Genomic DNA, 15,808 nt, shown 5'->3' with positions numbered 1-15,808 from the left:
TGAACAAATTAAATTTGTGGGTGAACAACTTGGTAAAATTGCTAATGTTTTGGAACAATTTACTGCGGATAAGACACCACATCTTAACAAAGAAGTGATGTCGATGGAGGTAGAAGGATTTGATGACGACTTCCTTTGTAGTGTGTCTGATTATCTTGTGGGTCATGAATCCGAGGCCAAAGCTTTTTTAGTTAAAAGTAAGTAGCATAGAAAAATTTGGCTTCAAAAATTTTCTCGTTGAAGATATTGATACCTTAATGTGGTGCAATATTAGTTATGCACTTGGACAATGTTATTGTTATCATGTGGTGTACTACTAATTATGCACTTGGATAATATTATTAGTTTCTAGTATTAATTGTGGTTTGGAAGCTAATTTTAATTATTCAATCTTTTTTATAACACAATTAAGAACAATTTATCTGCTTTGGTTGTTTTCAATTTATGACGGTTAATATTTTAGCTTAATAACTGAGTATTATTATATATTTAATTTGATTTATTTATAAATAAATCATTGCAATATATGTAAAAACAATGTAAAATATAAATTTATTAATAAATATAAAATAAACTCAAATAAACAATGAAAAGATAATAAATTCTATCAAACAATAAAAAGTATTTACACAAATTAATCTAAACACCAAAATACAAATTATTTTTAAAAATATTTTAAAAAATTATTTTACTGACAAATAAACGGAGCGTTAATTTGTTGACAAATAGAAAACCACACATAAATAGCAAAATATCTAACTCGAATTCACAAAGTGAAATTAAAAAAATAATGTACCAAATCAGCAGCAGCCAAAATAGGGAAGCACCAATTTCGGTATAAAGTGAATTTTCATAGGTTTTAAATGGTAACATATTAAATGCTATTGCCACATATAAAAATCTCTAGTCTTTACCTACTGCATGCGCTCTTCGTGTCTTCCCCAAACCCACCATCTCTTCTCTCTTTCCCTCTGTCTCTGTCTCTGTCTCTGTCTCAAGCCTAACAAAACTCCTCTCTTTTAAACCTTTCTTTTCTTTTCTTTTTCAAAATCCCTGTATAAAAAAAATGGGGAGCAAGAGAGATTCAAATTCTGCAGTGAAAAAGGTGTTTGAATGGATAAGGAAGCAATCGAAGAAGATGAAGATCTTACTTGCAGTCATGGCGATGCTGTTTTCTTTAGTGGCATTGAAGCTTACGGCGAAATATCACAATCACTTTTTTGTTGCCTCTGAGTCCATCCATGCCGCTGGGATTCTGGTTTTGATTTACAAGCTTACTACCAAGAAGACATGTTCTGGTAATACATACATACATTCATTATATATATAAATGATATGATTTTCAATATATAATGACTAGATCAGTTTGTGTTTTAATTCTTAAGGGCTTTCGCTCAAGTCTCAAGAGCTCACAGCAATATATTTAGCAGTGAGAGTAGTGTGCAGCTTCAATTTGGAAGGTGACATTCATACATTGCTAGATTTCGCCACCTTCCTTTTTACTGCATGGGTTATATTTATGATTCGATTCAAGTTGAAGTCCACCTATATCAAGGAGCTTGATAACTTTCCCATCTATTATATGGTAAATGCAATAATATTACATATATATATATATGTAACCCATTAATACATACACTGTGTTATACATAAGATATGTATATGTAATTTTCAGGTGGTGCCTTGTGCTATACTTGCTATGTTAATCAACCCACGTACTGCACATATATACTTCAGTCATGTTCTTTGGGCCTTTTGTGTTTATTTGGAAGCAGTTTCAGTGATGCCACAGCTTCGTATGATGCAGAATGCAAAGGTTTCAGTTTTGAGTTTTGACAGTCTGTGTGTGTATATATATATCTGAGATAATTATTTTACTGATGTTTTATTTAATTTTTTCAGATGATTGAACCATTTACAGCCCATTATGTGTTTGCACTTGGTATGGCCAGATTCCTAGCCTGCGCTCATTGGATTATCCAGGTTCATTTTTTACTCCCTACATAATCTATGTTGGATCTGTATATATAATAGGTAAATTTAACAAATGGATTATCCAATTTACCTAAGTGTTTTGCTTCGTCTTAATGTGTACAAATATAAAATATGGCACACTGTTTGACGTGTGTGAAAAATTTTATTTAAAAAATAAATAAGATATTGATTGAAATCATATTGGTTGGTAGGACTTGTTGGATCGAGAAACGATTAGGATATTGGTTTAGAATAAGTGGTTGGATCTGTTAACCTACGAACTAGACTGAAAAATTGTCTGAGTTAGTTTTCTCTTTATTTTTTAATAATATATTTGATTTAATCAGACAAATTGATTGGATTGAAAATTGGTGGCCTGACCAATTCAACCACTCGTATGAGCATGTTGAAATGGTAAAATTGAGACTTTGGAATCCATAATGTCTCATTATGTTTGGGTAAATTTTTTTATAGATTATATATATACTTCTATATAATCTATACTATTATTTAAGTGTATAATTGTGTTGGTGTCACGAGTCGACTCTAACTTAGTCAATGAAATTATTAAAATAACTTTACATAATTTAATTAAGTTATATTATTATGATGGTATTTTTATCTTTTCTTTATTAAAAAAAATAAAGTTGCAAATGTTAAGATTCAAAGGTTAGGAGTGAGCGTTTAATCGAATCGAGTCAAAAAAATTTCAAGTTAATTAAGTTGACGAGTCTCATTCTATCATCTTAACTCGATTTGATTTTTTTTCGAATCGGGTTGAATGAAATGAAATTCGAGTTAAATTGTTTGAGTTAAATTAAAAATTAAACTTGTCAAATTAAAATCTGTTACCATATAACTAATTCTATTTTAGAGCATATAAATTTGAAACCATATATATTTGAAAACTTTCTCAAAGCAAAATAAGATATTTTAGTATAATAAACTTGAATAATTAATTTACTCTTTGAAATTATTATTTTATATTTTTAAACTTTTTATATATTCTAAAGAATTGCTTTTAGAATTTTTATTTTTAATTTTATATATTTTTAAAAATTATAAATTTTGGAATTTTATAAAATTTGGATTTGTAAAATTATTTTGATTTTTAAATTTTTAAATTTTTTAAATTTTGGTTGAGAGAGACCAATTTTCTCATTTTTCAAAATTGAGTAGGTATTTACACCAATTTGTTATTTGAGTTTCTCGAATTATTCGAGTTATTTGAATTGTAAAGTTCAACTTGACTCGAACTCAAAACTCGAATTACTTATTCAAGTTGACTCGAAAAAACTAAATAACTCGATTCGGTTAACTCGAAATTCAATTTTTTTTCAATTTTTGCAAGTCGAATGGAGTTTTGCTCACCCGTAATTCAAACCCATGCTTCCAAAATCCTTAAAATCATTTCTTTACTTTTTTAACCAAAACTTTATTTTGATATTTTTATACGTTTCAAATTTATTACACATTGTTTCACCACATTGTTTGTATATATTGATCATGTCATTGATTGAATTAGTATTACTTCCTTTTGCTCGCAATTTAAATTAATTTTTTATTTTAATTTTGTACATGTTGCATATATGTTATCATTATTATCAAACCTTAAATTTCATTATTTATTATATATTTATTATGATTTCATTATATGTTATTTTTAAACATACACTCTCGATCTAAGTATCTAGTTTTCACATGCATACGCATATGATAAAATTTATAGTATTATATTTAAGTCCCTAATTAAGTTTGTGTCACGAGTCAAATTAAGCACCGCAATTTAATTGAAAAATAATTAAAATCCAAAATTTTTAAAAATAAGGAATTTTATTTTTATATAAATTAAAAGAATTAAATTGTTAATAATGATTAAAAATTATTGTTAACTGTTGCTATATTATATTGAATGAAAGGTGTATGAGACAGGAGGGAGGTATCTGTTCTTGGTGGGATATGGTTACCTTTGGTTTCCCATGGCTATACTTGCAGAAATTGTTCAAACATTCATCTTGGTTGACTTCTGTTACTATTATATTAAGAGGTAATATCCCATTTTTCTCCCTCTCCCTCTCCCTCTTACTCAAACTTATGATTTTAGATCTTCATTCTCTCTCTCTCTCTCTCTCTCTCTGTATTGATTTTTTTTTTTTAATTTCTTTTGCAGTTTCATGCAGGGCCAACTGATAATTAGAATGCCAGTTTAGATGTATTGAAATTATGTTAGACAAAGACAATCTGATTAGATACATAGTTTCAGTCCATCTGTTTTAAAGTTTACAGCCATAACGTACTTCTGTAGTTCAAATTTTCTGGTATTCTATGGAAGTGATTTTGATGATAGTTTACATATATATTGAGACACAGTATTGTTGGTTGCCGAAATGAAATAAAGCAATATAAAAAAAGCTTAACATCATTTAGCTACATAATCATATCTATTTTCTTATTTTTATCCTTAATTCTTTTTATCTCAATTATCATTTTCATTCTACATAATCCTCGTCACTGCTAATTCCTTGCTCCCGTTTTCTATCGCTGTTTACTCCACCGCCACCTGTGCTTGTTCTCAGATTCCCTCTCGAAAAAAAGTGGACTCACTGATTTACTATCTCCAAGTTCACTGAGACTCAATTTTAAAATTTCAAATTTAGAAACTGGGTTATTTCTGAAAAGCTTCAGCTAGGCAGACAATGTTATTGTAAACTTGTTTGTTAATTAAAGCTTTGGGGGTGAGTTTGTGGGAATTTGAAACCGTGATGCTGTATGGTGCGGTGGTATGGGACCCTTTGCTTATTTTAGCCAAAATTGTTTACCTCAAGTGTTTATTCTACCTTACACTTCTATGGTGTGAGGGTGGCAGAGTGAGGAGTGATAAAGATGGAAGTAGGGATGGACAGTGATGAGGATTAGTGGCTTTTATGGTAGGTGTTGGATCGGCCAGACAAGTAGTTTTTGCTATTAGGAAAAACACGAACTCCACTTATACCTCTTGGAAATTTTAGTGCCCTGATTCCTATGTTGCGGGGTAAGGCACCACCTGTCCTGATCTAGAATTGCCGCCATAGACGACTGAGCTTCCTCAACCCAAAAGCTACTGCCTCATTGTCCAAAACTTTCTTTAGCTAGAGTGTGCGCAACTCTATTCCCCAATCTCGGAATGAATTCAAATCGACTACTTTCAAAATGACCTAGTAAATGCTTTATATCCTATATGTAGGCACTAACCTTCGATTCATCCAACTTCGTCTTCCCAAGCTTTGAAATGATGGATTGGGAATCACCTTCAACAACCACATGTTGAAAAACCATATCATTGGGGAAAAGTACAGCTTCAAGGCAGGCAATTCCTTCTGTAGCAAAAGGGGCTGGAATGTTCCTACTCACATGAGACCAGGCCCTAAGTACATATTTGTCATTGTTTCGCACTAGAATGCTAGAACCCGACATTCTATTGCCCAAATCAAATCCACCAACAACGTTCACCTTAACATAGGGACATAATCGAGCTTCTCCCATATCGCCTTTGCCACACTACAGTCCCTGAAAACATGCTTCGAGTCCTCCACTTCTAAATTGCATTGCGGGCACATAAGATTGGATCGAATACTTTGGATACATAAATTATGTTTTAGTAGGCAAAGTTGTGATGAATTTCCATAGATGTATCTTGATCTTTGCTGGAACTGTAATCTGCAATATAATTTGTATAATGACCAAAAACAAGAAGTGGTAGTAGCCTATAGAGCCCCATTAAGTAATTGTTTGTGTCTGCTTCGTACCAAATAAAGTCCAGTATGCTCGCCCCCCCCAAATTAACTTATCCTCTTGAGGATGCATCACCACATGAATGCAAAGGATTCGATCAGCCTCAAAATATTGAGAAAAAGAGGTACAAATTAAAGCCTCATTCCATTGCTTGGTTTCCTCACAAATCAGATCGCTGACCCAATGCAAATTACTAATCCGAGCTCACTGGATTGTATAGGGACCATCACCTAGAAGCCATTTATTAAAAAAATAATGCTCTAAAAATTACATTTATATAAATGAAAGATGAATATTTATATATGGAATTGAAAGTTTTTTTCGTATTAATATAAAATTAACTTAGGAAAGTTATTAAAAAAAGTTGAAAACAATTAATCCCAAAATTACGTTTATTTACTTATATATGTTTGTGTGAAAAAAGAAAAAAATATCATACTTATTTAATCTTTTCCTTATTATTATGAAATTAATAATCATTTAATATATATATTTTAATTATTAAATATAATAAATTCGTGCATGGGAATGAAATCAGTTGTAATATATAATATAGATGATACTAGTTTCTATTATCGTGCAATGCACTACTTATGCCAATCAACAAGCTGTTATGAACTAAATTCAAACTACAATGTTCATTCAGGATTCAAGTTGACCGTTTCGATACAAAATCGACTCCAAACTTTAGATACATGTCATATATCAAAATAAAAAGTGACTATACAAGCATTGTTGAGTCAAGACCTACAAATTGGATGCTGAGTCACTTCTCGGGATTTCGAGATCCACCTATACCTGCACACGAAATAAACAAATCGTATACTGAGTGATAAAGCTTAGTGATATTTTCATGATTCAAGTCAACAATATAATTTAAATAGCTTGACATAAGTTTCATTCAACATACTAATAACTAATGACATCATCAATTCATAAATCATGATTCATATGCTATGATCCATGCCAAAACATCTATTACATGCCACTTATGCATAAACATTCAAAGTATAATCCGTATATAAACTTATGCACTAATTCACTTGACAATTTCATATATCATATCATACTATCTAATATCAAAGCACATTTAATTTCAGTTATCAAGTTTGTGTTTATAATCTTTTTAATTTAATCCGACTCGGACTCCGGATGGATACATATAGATCATCCGACCAACACACTAATGTAGCACTCAATGTCTTATCGGAATGTCTGAAGTGTATAAATTGCGCCAAGCGCTTATCAGTATAACCAAAGTAAAATATGTCCCAGCACTCATTGGAATGTCAAAAATAATATGCGCCCAACGTTTGTCAATGTAAAACTGGAATACAATTTGTACTCAATTAAATCCTATAGCATGTCAACAATATCCAACTTTACCCAAACAGTTAATAGGGTATCAATGATCCAATTTCATTTTATAGCCAATTCACATACTAATTCACACTCAATATCATAATCTCATTTCAATTCATCATCAATTCATATATATCACATATCACATAACATGTTTCATTCCATGTTCATATTGGGAAATGTGCCCATATTATAGTAAACATGTAATTATTTTCTATGTATTTGAACGATGAATAAATAAATTTCACATTTCACTAGTATGTCTTTTGTATTTCTGTCTTTCATATTTTGCATGCATAACGAAATTGTGACAAACAAATATTAACTCATTGATTGTCTAAAATATTAACTCATTGATTGTCTAAGTAAAAATTGATGATAAGTGGCATTGTAAGAACATTTACATTGCGAGAAAGACAACTTACTTCAGTAGATAATCTAAACGAGTTCATAATTCCGTAAAAGAATCAAAGTGAGCATTTGATTCAAATACTAATAAGCATTATTATGTCGTCTACAATTCTAATTGAGGAGATGACTAGTCTTGGCTATCGGAGCAGTTGACTCCACGGGTAGAGATAGATGTATTCATTGGTAGAATGATACATTGGATTGGACCTAAGATGAATTAATTTTGAATCCGTTTAAGAATTAATTCACTTGTAACATTCATGGTTTGATTTACCTAAATCCTGTGTTAGTCACTGACCGTGCGTATGTAACTCATGTGTTTTGATATAAGTGGAGGCCTATGCTCTAAAGATGATCGAGTTGATAGCCAATATGTTGGGTACATTACTTGTGTATGGCATGACTTTACTAGCAACAGTAGAATTTATAGATCAATTAAAGAGTTAATGATATCCTTTCATTGACATTGTGTGGATTGATAAATATGGAACGTGGCCACGAGTTGCTTATCCTCGAACGAGCAATTTATCACAATCATTTATTGACACTGGTCATATTAATCATTAAGAAGACATAATGACGACAATGAGATAAAATAGGATTGCATTGAGTGAATGGATTTAACTCAAAAGAATCAAGGATATCATATGAAGGTAACATACATATGACGAGGTCATTGGATAAAGTAGTTGGATGAATTGCTTTCTTAAAGAGTATACAATAAGAAGTTTTCAATCATGGTACTTCTTGTGGACTAGCTCCATAATTAAGTTATTCTGAATTATCGGAATGATACTTCTGGACATAATTGCAATTACTAGTACCTAATTGTATATATCTGATTGATCCCTCCGCTAGCTCAAAAAAAGCTCGATCGGATTGCATTTAAATTAAAAGTAAATCCTACGATTTTGGAAATAATTTAATTGAATCCATTTATTCTATGTGGAATTAAATTAGGCAGACGTAAGAATTGTTCAACTAGAGAATTTGATTAAAGAATTTTCTTGAAAAATTAATTTGGAAAATCTAAGTGATTTTTGAGAAAATTATTTTCGATAAAGTAAAATCAAATTAATTAAAATTAATATGATATTTTTAAAAATTAATTTTTAAGTCAGACAATTAGCCCAATGGGTAATTGAACTTGAAAATTTGACATGAGATTGTAAATTTAGCTCAGGAGCCCAAAACCAAGACTAAGACCCAAAAACTGATCAAATCAGGCTTGGTATATGAAACCGGGCCGCTAGTCCAACTAGTGATTGGATCAGACCGGTTGTGCCATCATTGGCCTGGACCGAATCGGCAGAAACCAAACCAGCTCAGGGTGTCGGCGGTTGCAACGACGACATTTCGGTGGCCGACAAATTGTCAGTAGCTATGGCTCTTCGGTGGTTGAGCAGTGGAAGAATTACACTTTTACTGGGACTCTACCAGAGAATTTGATTTCAGATTAACTATTCCAAAAATAATATAATTTTAATAGATTTAATCTTAAATTTAATTTAATATTTATCTTGTAGATAAATATTCCATTAATTTAATAAAATTTAATACTAAATTTAATCTCAATAAATAAATTTTGTATGAATGACAAAATAAATAAAACATGAACATACATTGTAAATGATAATAGAAAACTCAAGTAACTAATTCTTGAAGTCATACACAAAACTCATACAACTAATTTATGGTTACATTTAATAGTATAAAATATTGTTTCAAGATTCTCTACCATTCTTTGTAATTTTTGCAAACTACAACAAGGTTTTACACTAAGCTAGTACCAATAGATTATTTTAATCAACTTAAACACATCCATACAAATAAGCAAAATATACCAACTAATTAAATTATTAATAAATAAAATTATGTGAATTATAAAATGAATAAAGCATTAATATAAATGACAAAACATAATAAATATATGAAACATTAACACACTAAAAAATAAATTAAGTATTTACAATCGAGTAAGTTAAAGAACATAAAATAAAAAGTAAATTAAATTACTCAAATGAAAAAAATGTGGGGACCAATTGTATAAATAAACCTAAAATTTTTGTTTGAAATGATGATTTAACGTGCCACGTCAGTTTACCGTTACACCGTTAACAACAATTAACAACTCAATGACTAAAATGTTACAACGCGATTATGTAAGTGACTAAAACGTAACATTTCAAACATAAGTGATTAAAATGTAATCCGAGATAAACAAAAGTGATTATTTTAACCATTTACCCAAATTAAAAAATTCAAAAAAATATATTATTACATTTATCCCATTTCCGTATTTATTTAATTGTTTTATATTATTTAGATAAAACCCATATTTCTATTTTTGGATTGTTTTTCCATTTTATTTCAATTTATTCTAATTAGTGATTAATTATTTCGAAAGTATTAATAAAATTATATACAGGAAAGAAAACTAGTGTATATATATATATGATTGCTTTAATTATGCTTTGATTGAAATGACAAACTTAAAAATATAAATAAGTGAAAAATACTCTCATACTAATATTTGCTAATTTGTATATAAGGTGAAACTCTATTAATGGATGACATCAATTTAATTAATATTTTAATATTCATACTATTATTTAAACTCTTGATTCATCGATTAAAGAAATTATTAAACTACTCTTACTTTAAAAATAATTAAATTATTATAAGGTTTAATGGTGTAAAAGACCTCAAAATTTTTCAAAAAATTATACAAAATGTAAAGAAATATAATTTTCATAAAAAAGTTATAAAAATTATCATACCAAAAGAAGCATTTTATAATTTTTCTATAACTTTTATTGATTTTTATTTTATCATTTTTCAAAGACATGTCATTTTGCGTTATGACATATGATGACTTTAATTGAAAAAAGTTAGGGTTCGTTAAATTTTTTATGATTTTATAAATTATTATTATTTTAAGTTTTAGGTTTATTTTATGCATTTTAAAAGTTTAAGTACCCAATTGAGTAAAAAAGGTAGAGCTTAATTACTTTTTTTTTAAGATTTGAGAACATTTTGATGCAATTTAAAAGTTTAAATACTCAAATGAATACAAAAAAAAGTAAGGCCTTAAATGCTTTTTTTTAATTTTAAAGACTCTTTGCACCTTTGAACCTTATTATAAATATTTTATAAAATCTTCAAATAAAATAATAAAAAAATACCAATAAATTTATATATTAATAATTTGTGGAAATAGTCTTGTAAATTTATTTTTAATATAAAAAATATTCGTGTAACAAAATCTAATATAATATCAAATTGATTGATTAAATTTGAAAAATAAATTGCAGTCGAAATGTCCTATCAATCACCAGTAAAGAAAACGCTTTATCCCGGTAATCATCATCACCCATTGTTTCAGTAATTCCCGGTCTCACGAATCTCGTGATGGTCTCCGCTTCCGCAACGTGGCTTCCATGCGTCTCTTCTTTAAAATTCAAACTTCGGTCTACTCCCGGTCCAAAACAGCCCCACGTTTCGCCGCATACCTCATCCTCCGCCCTTTTCCCCTTTGTTGCCCGCCACATGTCCCACTCTACCCATACGTCGCGCTCCACGTGTCCGCTACGCTCGCCAAACGGACCACGTCGATACCACCCTCAAAAAAGCTGCGACCGCAACTTGGCCCTGAATCCATATTCCAGCTGTGCACACCACGAGCTCCATACACGTGTCAGGACGACCTTAACCAACACGGGCCTAGTTCACCATATTATACACGTTTCGCATCCCAGAAGACGCCACGTTTCTTTCCGTTTCTTGAGGTTCTCTGAATAATTGAGATTTGAATAGGACGGTCGAGATCCATGGGACAGAGAGATCTCCCCCACGTGTCCGTATACTGGCAGAGTGTTCAGAAAGTAACGACCACCATAGCTGTTCCTAACTCATCACCAGCTCTTCATGCACCTATGCCACCTGTTCTTTTTTTTCTTTTTCTAGATAATTAACCTTATTAAATAAAGAAATATTAAAAAAATTCGTTGAAAACGTGGCATAATGTGGTGGAGGGACAGCAAGCGGGCAGATATTCGAGGGGAAGAGGATTTCCATTCCCGCCACATATGTCCAAAAACACTCTTACGTGTCAACACCAGTCCTTCATTTCTCCTTCTCCCATCACGCCACGTGGCTTTCCAAGCCTTCCCTCTTCCTTAACTTTCTTTTTCCCTTCCTTTTTATGTACCCAGAAAATCTGAATCCAAACCAAAGCGGCATATAAAAGCACGGACCCGTACAAAGAGAGTCCATTTTCCTTGTTTTTCTTTTTTAAATATAATTTTCCAATCCTTCATTTGTGGCATGAGGTTTTAGCAGGAAACGGCGTTTTTAAAGTTTTATTCGTTGAACCTTTTGGAAATGGAAAATAACTGGGGGATTATGGGGTTAAGAGAGGACGAGATTGAGCTAGACCTGGGATTATCAATAGGAGGAAGCTTTGGAAAAGCCCAGAAACTAAAGCCAATCAAGAACGAATCAAAACCCAACAACAACACGGTTGCAGATCTCGGAGAAAGCGTGGCCTTTGATCCCCAAACGAAACGTGAGCTTCAAGCTTTAAGGCGACAAGAAGCGAGGAAGAAGAGAGAACACAAGCAGCAAAAGAGAGGAACGTGTCACCGAAACGGCGAGTTCCATATTAAAGACGACGGCGCCAATGCGACGGAAGAAAGGGAATGCAAGAAAACCAAAGTTCAAGAATTCCCTGTTAATGGAAATCCTAATTTCAGCGCCGAACTGAATAGCCCTTTGGTGTGCCCAGTTATTCCGGTGAGGGTCCCATGCCCGTACCCGCCGCTCCAGTTTGTGCCGCTCGGTAATGGGTTTGCCTATTCTTGCGTAAATGCGGTGCCTTGTTGGCGTGGTGTTGCTGGGAATGAGAAGGGTGCTGTGCAGCCGGTGGCAGTGGCGGTGAATGGCGGGTTTCCGTCATTTGAGACGGCTCAGGATTTGAGGGTGAATGGTGGAAATGGGTATTATTCGGAACAGAACAGTAGCAGGGATGAAAGGAAGAGGAAAACTGGGTCAAACGGGTCTCCCATGTATAGTTCCTCTACGGCTTCGGATCTTCAAAGCTCTTCTTATCAAGGTATGTCCTTTGCCGTTTTTTACCAGGTGGTTAAAGGTTTTCATCTTTCATGTAATAATCGTGCAAAAAACCATTCAAAATATAGGTTTAGTTCTATGAGATATAGATAGCTCCTTAAAATGGATGCATTACCCTTTTTTTGTACGATTCTGGGTTTTCTTTTTTTTTTTTTGAATTGACAACCATGATTGAACAATTGGGGTTCTTGTACCAAAAGTGAAGATTTTGTTTTCTGAGGTTTCTAAACATCTTGTTGTTTCACAAAATGTGCAAGGAACTGGGAAGGAGAGGGATTGTTGGGTGGGTTTTTTTAAACCAAAAAAGGGTTTCTGAAAAATGTAAGATGTTCAATACTAAACTTGCCATGGATGAACCTAATTTGATTTGCTGCTGTGCCTACCAGTTATCTAGATGAACACATATAGAATACCGGTTGTATTAATCCCCTAAGTAATCATTATTTGTGATGTTTTGGTGTTAAATGATAATTACATTGATATCAAATGCTTCTTTCCACCATGAACACTGTTTTTTTTTTTTTTTTTGCTAATATATTCTGGTTTCCTATCATTTTCAGGTGGTTGCAGCAGTGAAACCGCAACCCACACACCACGAATAAATTGTTCAGTAGCGAGCAATCTAAATCGCCAGCAGTCTGAACAAAGTGCTACCTCTCACCAAACCGACTCTGCACAAAGCATTGATAAATCTAGAAAAGGTATCGAAAACACGCTTTCATCGACTGCCACCGACTCCACTTCATTGAATCCTAGGAAAGAACCCAAACCCCAAACCCAATCTGATCGTAGTAGCAAGCCTGTTTTGACAAATGAAACTACCACCACCACCACCACCACCACCACTTCATCAAAAGATACCAAGGGGGAGACAGGCAAGCCTCCTAAGCCGCATACTCCTACTAACGACGACGCCCTTTCCCTTCGAAACATGCCTTGCGTCTCGACGACGGGCAATGGCCCCAATGGTAAAACCATCAATGGTTTTCTATACAGATACACGAAATCGGAGGTCAGCATCATATGTGTCTGCCATGGAAGTTCATTCACCCCGGCTGAGTTTGTGCAGCATGCTGGGGGTACTGATGTTTCACATCCACTAAGACACATTACCATGATTCCTCCAGCGTTTTAGTTGTTGATAACAAATGTATAGCAATGCCTGACTATTTCGCATGTCTTCTATTCTAAAGGGCATAGAAGGATGGTTGTAAAGTTGTTCATGGATGGGGGAGCCTCTTTGTTCTAATTTCTAACAGCGTTAACTGACAAGAAGATTTTGGGTCATTTTCTTAATGGGTTTTCCATTTTCTTGTCTCTTTTGCAGCTTCCTTATGGCAATGTTTAGTTCTTCATTTCCTTTTTTACGATTAAAGACCGCCATTTTAAGACTATTCTAGCTTTTGATGCACTTTTTCAGATTAGGGTATGAAAGTCTATCGTTTAACTTAATTCTGCTCTATGACTATGACTATTCAGCATATTTGTTAAAGAAACTCGATAGAGTTGCTTATGGACTGAGTTTGGGCTCTTTGAAAAACATATTTATTCTTTTGTCGAAGTCTGATTTAATTTTAAAAAGAGTTCATTTTTATTTGATTTTCTTTAATGATTTTTTTAAATATAATATACTAAATATTTAAAATGTTATATTTATTTGGATAAATTTTTTGAGTTTTGAGTTGATTAGTGATTTAATATAAATATAAATATATATAATTATTATTTAATTTTTATAATTAATATAATATTTTTTATAACAAAGTCTTACTTAAAAGTTCGGATTTAAATTTTTATCAAAATTTTTTTAAACCTATTTTATCCAAATTTTTTCAACTTTTTGATCTCAATTCAAACAAGGGAAATAGTAGCCAAAAAATGGGCGAAACACAATCCCTTACGACTCCTCTTTATTGGTTGCTGGCACAATGTCTTCTAAGCCCAAGGCCAATATGGACCCCAATAGCTTGGTGAGGTGGGAAAATGCACCATCCCGAATTTAACATGGTTCTTAAAACCCAACAAACAAATAGTGATCAAATGCTTTGACCCTTCAAAATTGAAAAATTAACAACTCAATCTTTTATAAATAATAAAATTATAAATTAATATATATCCATTTAAAATGAAAAAATATTTTTATCCCTTTAAAAATAAAATTATAAATCAACAAATGAAAATTTTATATTTTAACCTTTAAAAATTTATGTTCAATTTGGCCCCAAATTTTTTAAAATTTTAGTTATAACACAAACAGTAATAATTAAATCCGTTTGGTCAAATTTAATTATTAGTTTTATACTATACATATAGTTGTAGATTTAGTCCATTTTCTCTGGATCATTCTAAGTCCTTATACTTTTTAAATTTTGAAATTTCGGTCTTAACATAAAATGGTAGTTGATAATCCATTAACTGAATTTTAGTGAGTAATATATGAAAATATGAGTTGATATGACATTACACATATAATAATATGTTCAGCACATCAAATGTTAAAATAGTAAAACCCTTAATGGATTTAGCAAATATTATTTAGTAAAAACTGATATTTTAAAATTTGAAATTACATTAATAGCATATATACTATAAGAAGAGGAAATGATTGGCAACTGTTAGCTGCCTTGCTTGACCAGCAGGCATCGGCGAATGCAACAGAATATCAAGCTGTCTCTCTTACATAATTATTTTATGCTACATGTGACCTAGACTCAGCCCGCCTCCTAGGCCCGGGCCCGGCCCGGCCGAAATATAGGCCTGAAATTTTGCCCAGGCCCGGCCCAGGAAAATATCATAAGCCCGAGCCCGGCCCGGCCCATTTTTAATAAATATTAAAAAATTGTTTTAAAATTAAAAAAATATAAAAAAATATTTTAAAAGTATTTTAAAATTAAAAAATAAAAATAAAAAATATATATTTATTATATTCGGGTCGGGTCAAAAAAGTGGTACCCGAGGCCCGGCCCATTTTTAAACGGGCCTCGTTTTTTGCCCAAGCCCATATTTCGGGCGGGCCGTCGGGCCGGGCCACCCGGCCCATGGACAGGTCTAATGTGACCTTGTTTTTGTTATTGTTTTTTTCTTTTTTAATGACATCAAACTCTACATTTCCTATTTAAATTCCTACTTAACTTATATATGATGATAATCACTTAATAGT

General features: G+C 32.1%; 2 protein-coding genes across 3 annotated transcripts; both read left to right on the top strand.

The window, feature by feature from the left end:
- Positions 1 to 955: 955 nt before the first annotated feature.
- LOC105804436 (uncharacterized) lies at positions 956 to 4,329 on the top strand. Of its 2 annotated transcripts, none has more exons than XM_052633729.1 (6): positions 956 to 1,298; positions 1,386 to 1,585; positions 1,676 to 1,816; positions 1,903 to 1,983; positions 3,907 to 4,021; positions 4,145 to 4,329. In XM_052633729.1, exons 1-6 carry the CDS (start codon positions 1,067 to 1,069, stop codon positions 4,162 to 4,164), a joined length of 789 nt encoding a protein of 262 aa, XP_052489689.1. In that variant the 5' UTR covers positions 956 to 1,066; the 3' UTR covers positions 4,165 to 4,329. The 2 variants fall into 2 exon arrangements, with proteins under 2 accessions (XP_052489689.1, XP_012492517.1); XM_012637063.2 differs by having other exon boundaries at positions 959 to 1,298; positions 3,894 to 4,021.
- Positions 4,330 to 11,677: 7,348 nt separating this feature from the next.
- LOC105804443 (ninja-family protein 1) lies at positions 11,678 to 14,100 on the top strand. Its single transcript, XM_012637074.2, has 2 exons — positions 11,678 to 12,631; positions 13,209 to 14,100. Exons 1-2 carry the CDS (start codon positions 11,902 to 11,904, stop codon positions 13,781 to 13,783), a joined length of 1,305 nt encoding a protein of 434 aa, XP_012492528.1. The 5' UTR covers positions 11,678 to 11,901; the 3' UTR covers positions 13,784 to 14,100.
- Positions 14,101 to 15,808: the final 1,708 nt, after the last annotated feature.

This window comes from Gossypium raimondii, chromosome 7 (genome assembly GCF_025698545.1).
Source record: "Gossypium raimondii isolate GPD5lz chromosome 7, ASM2569854v1, whole genome shotgun sequence".
NCBI lineage: Eukaryota > Viridiplantae > Streptophyta > Magnoliopsida > Malvales > Malvaceae > Gossypium > Gossypium raimondii.
Note: the sequence above shows the minus strand (reverse complement) of the source record. Positions and strands in the feature narration are given on the sequence as shown.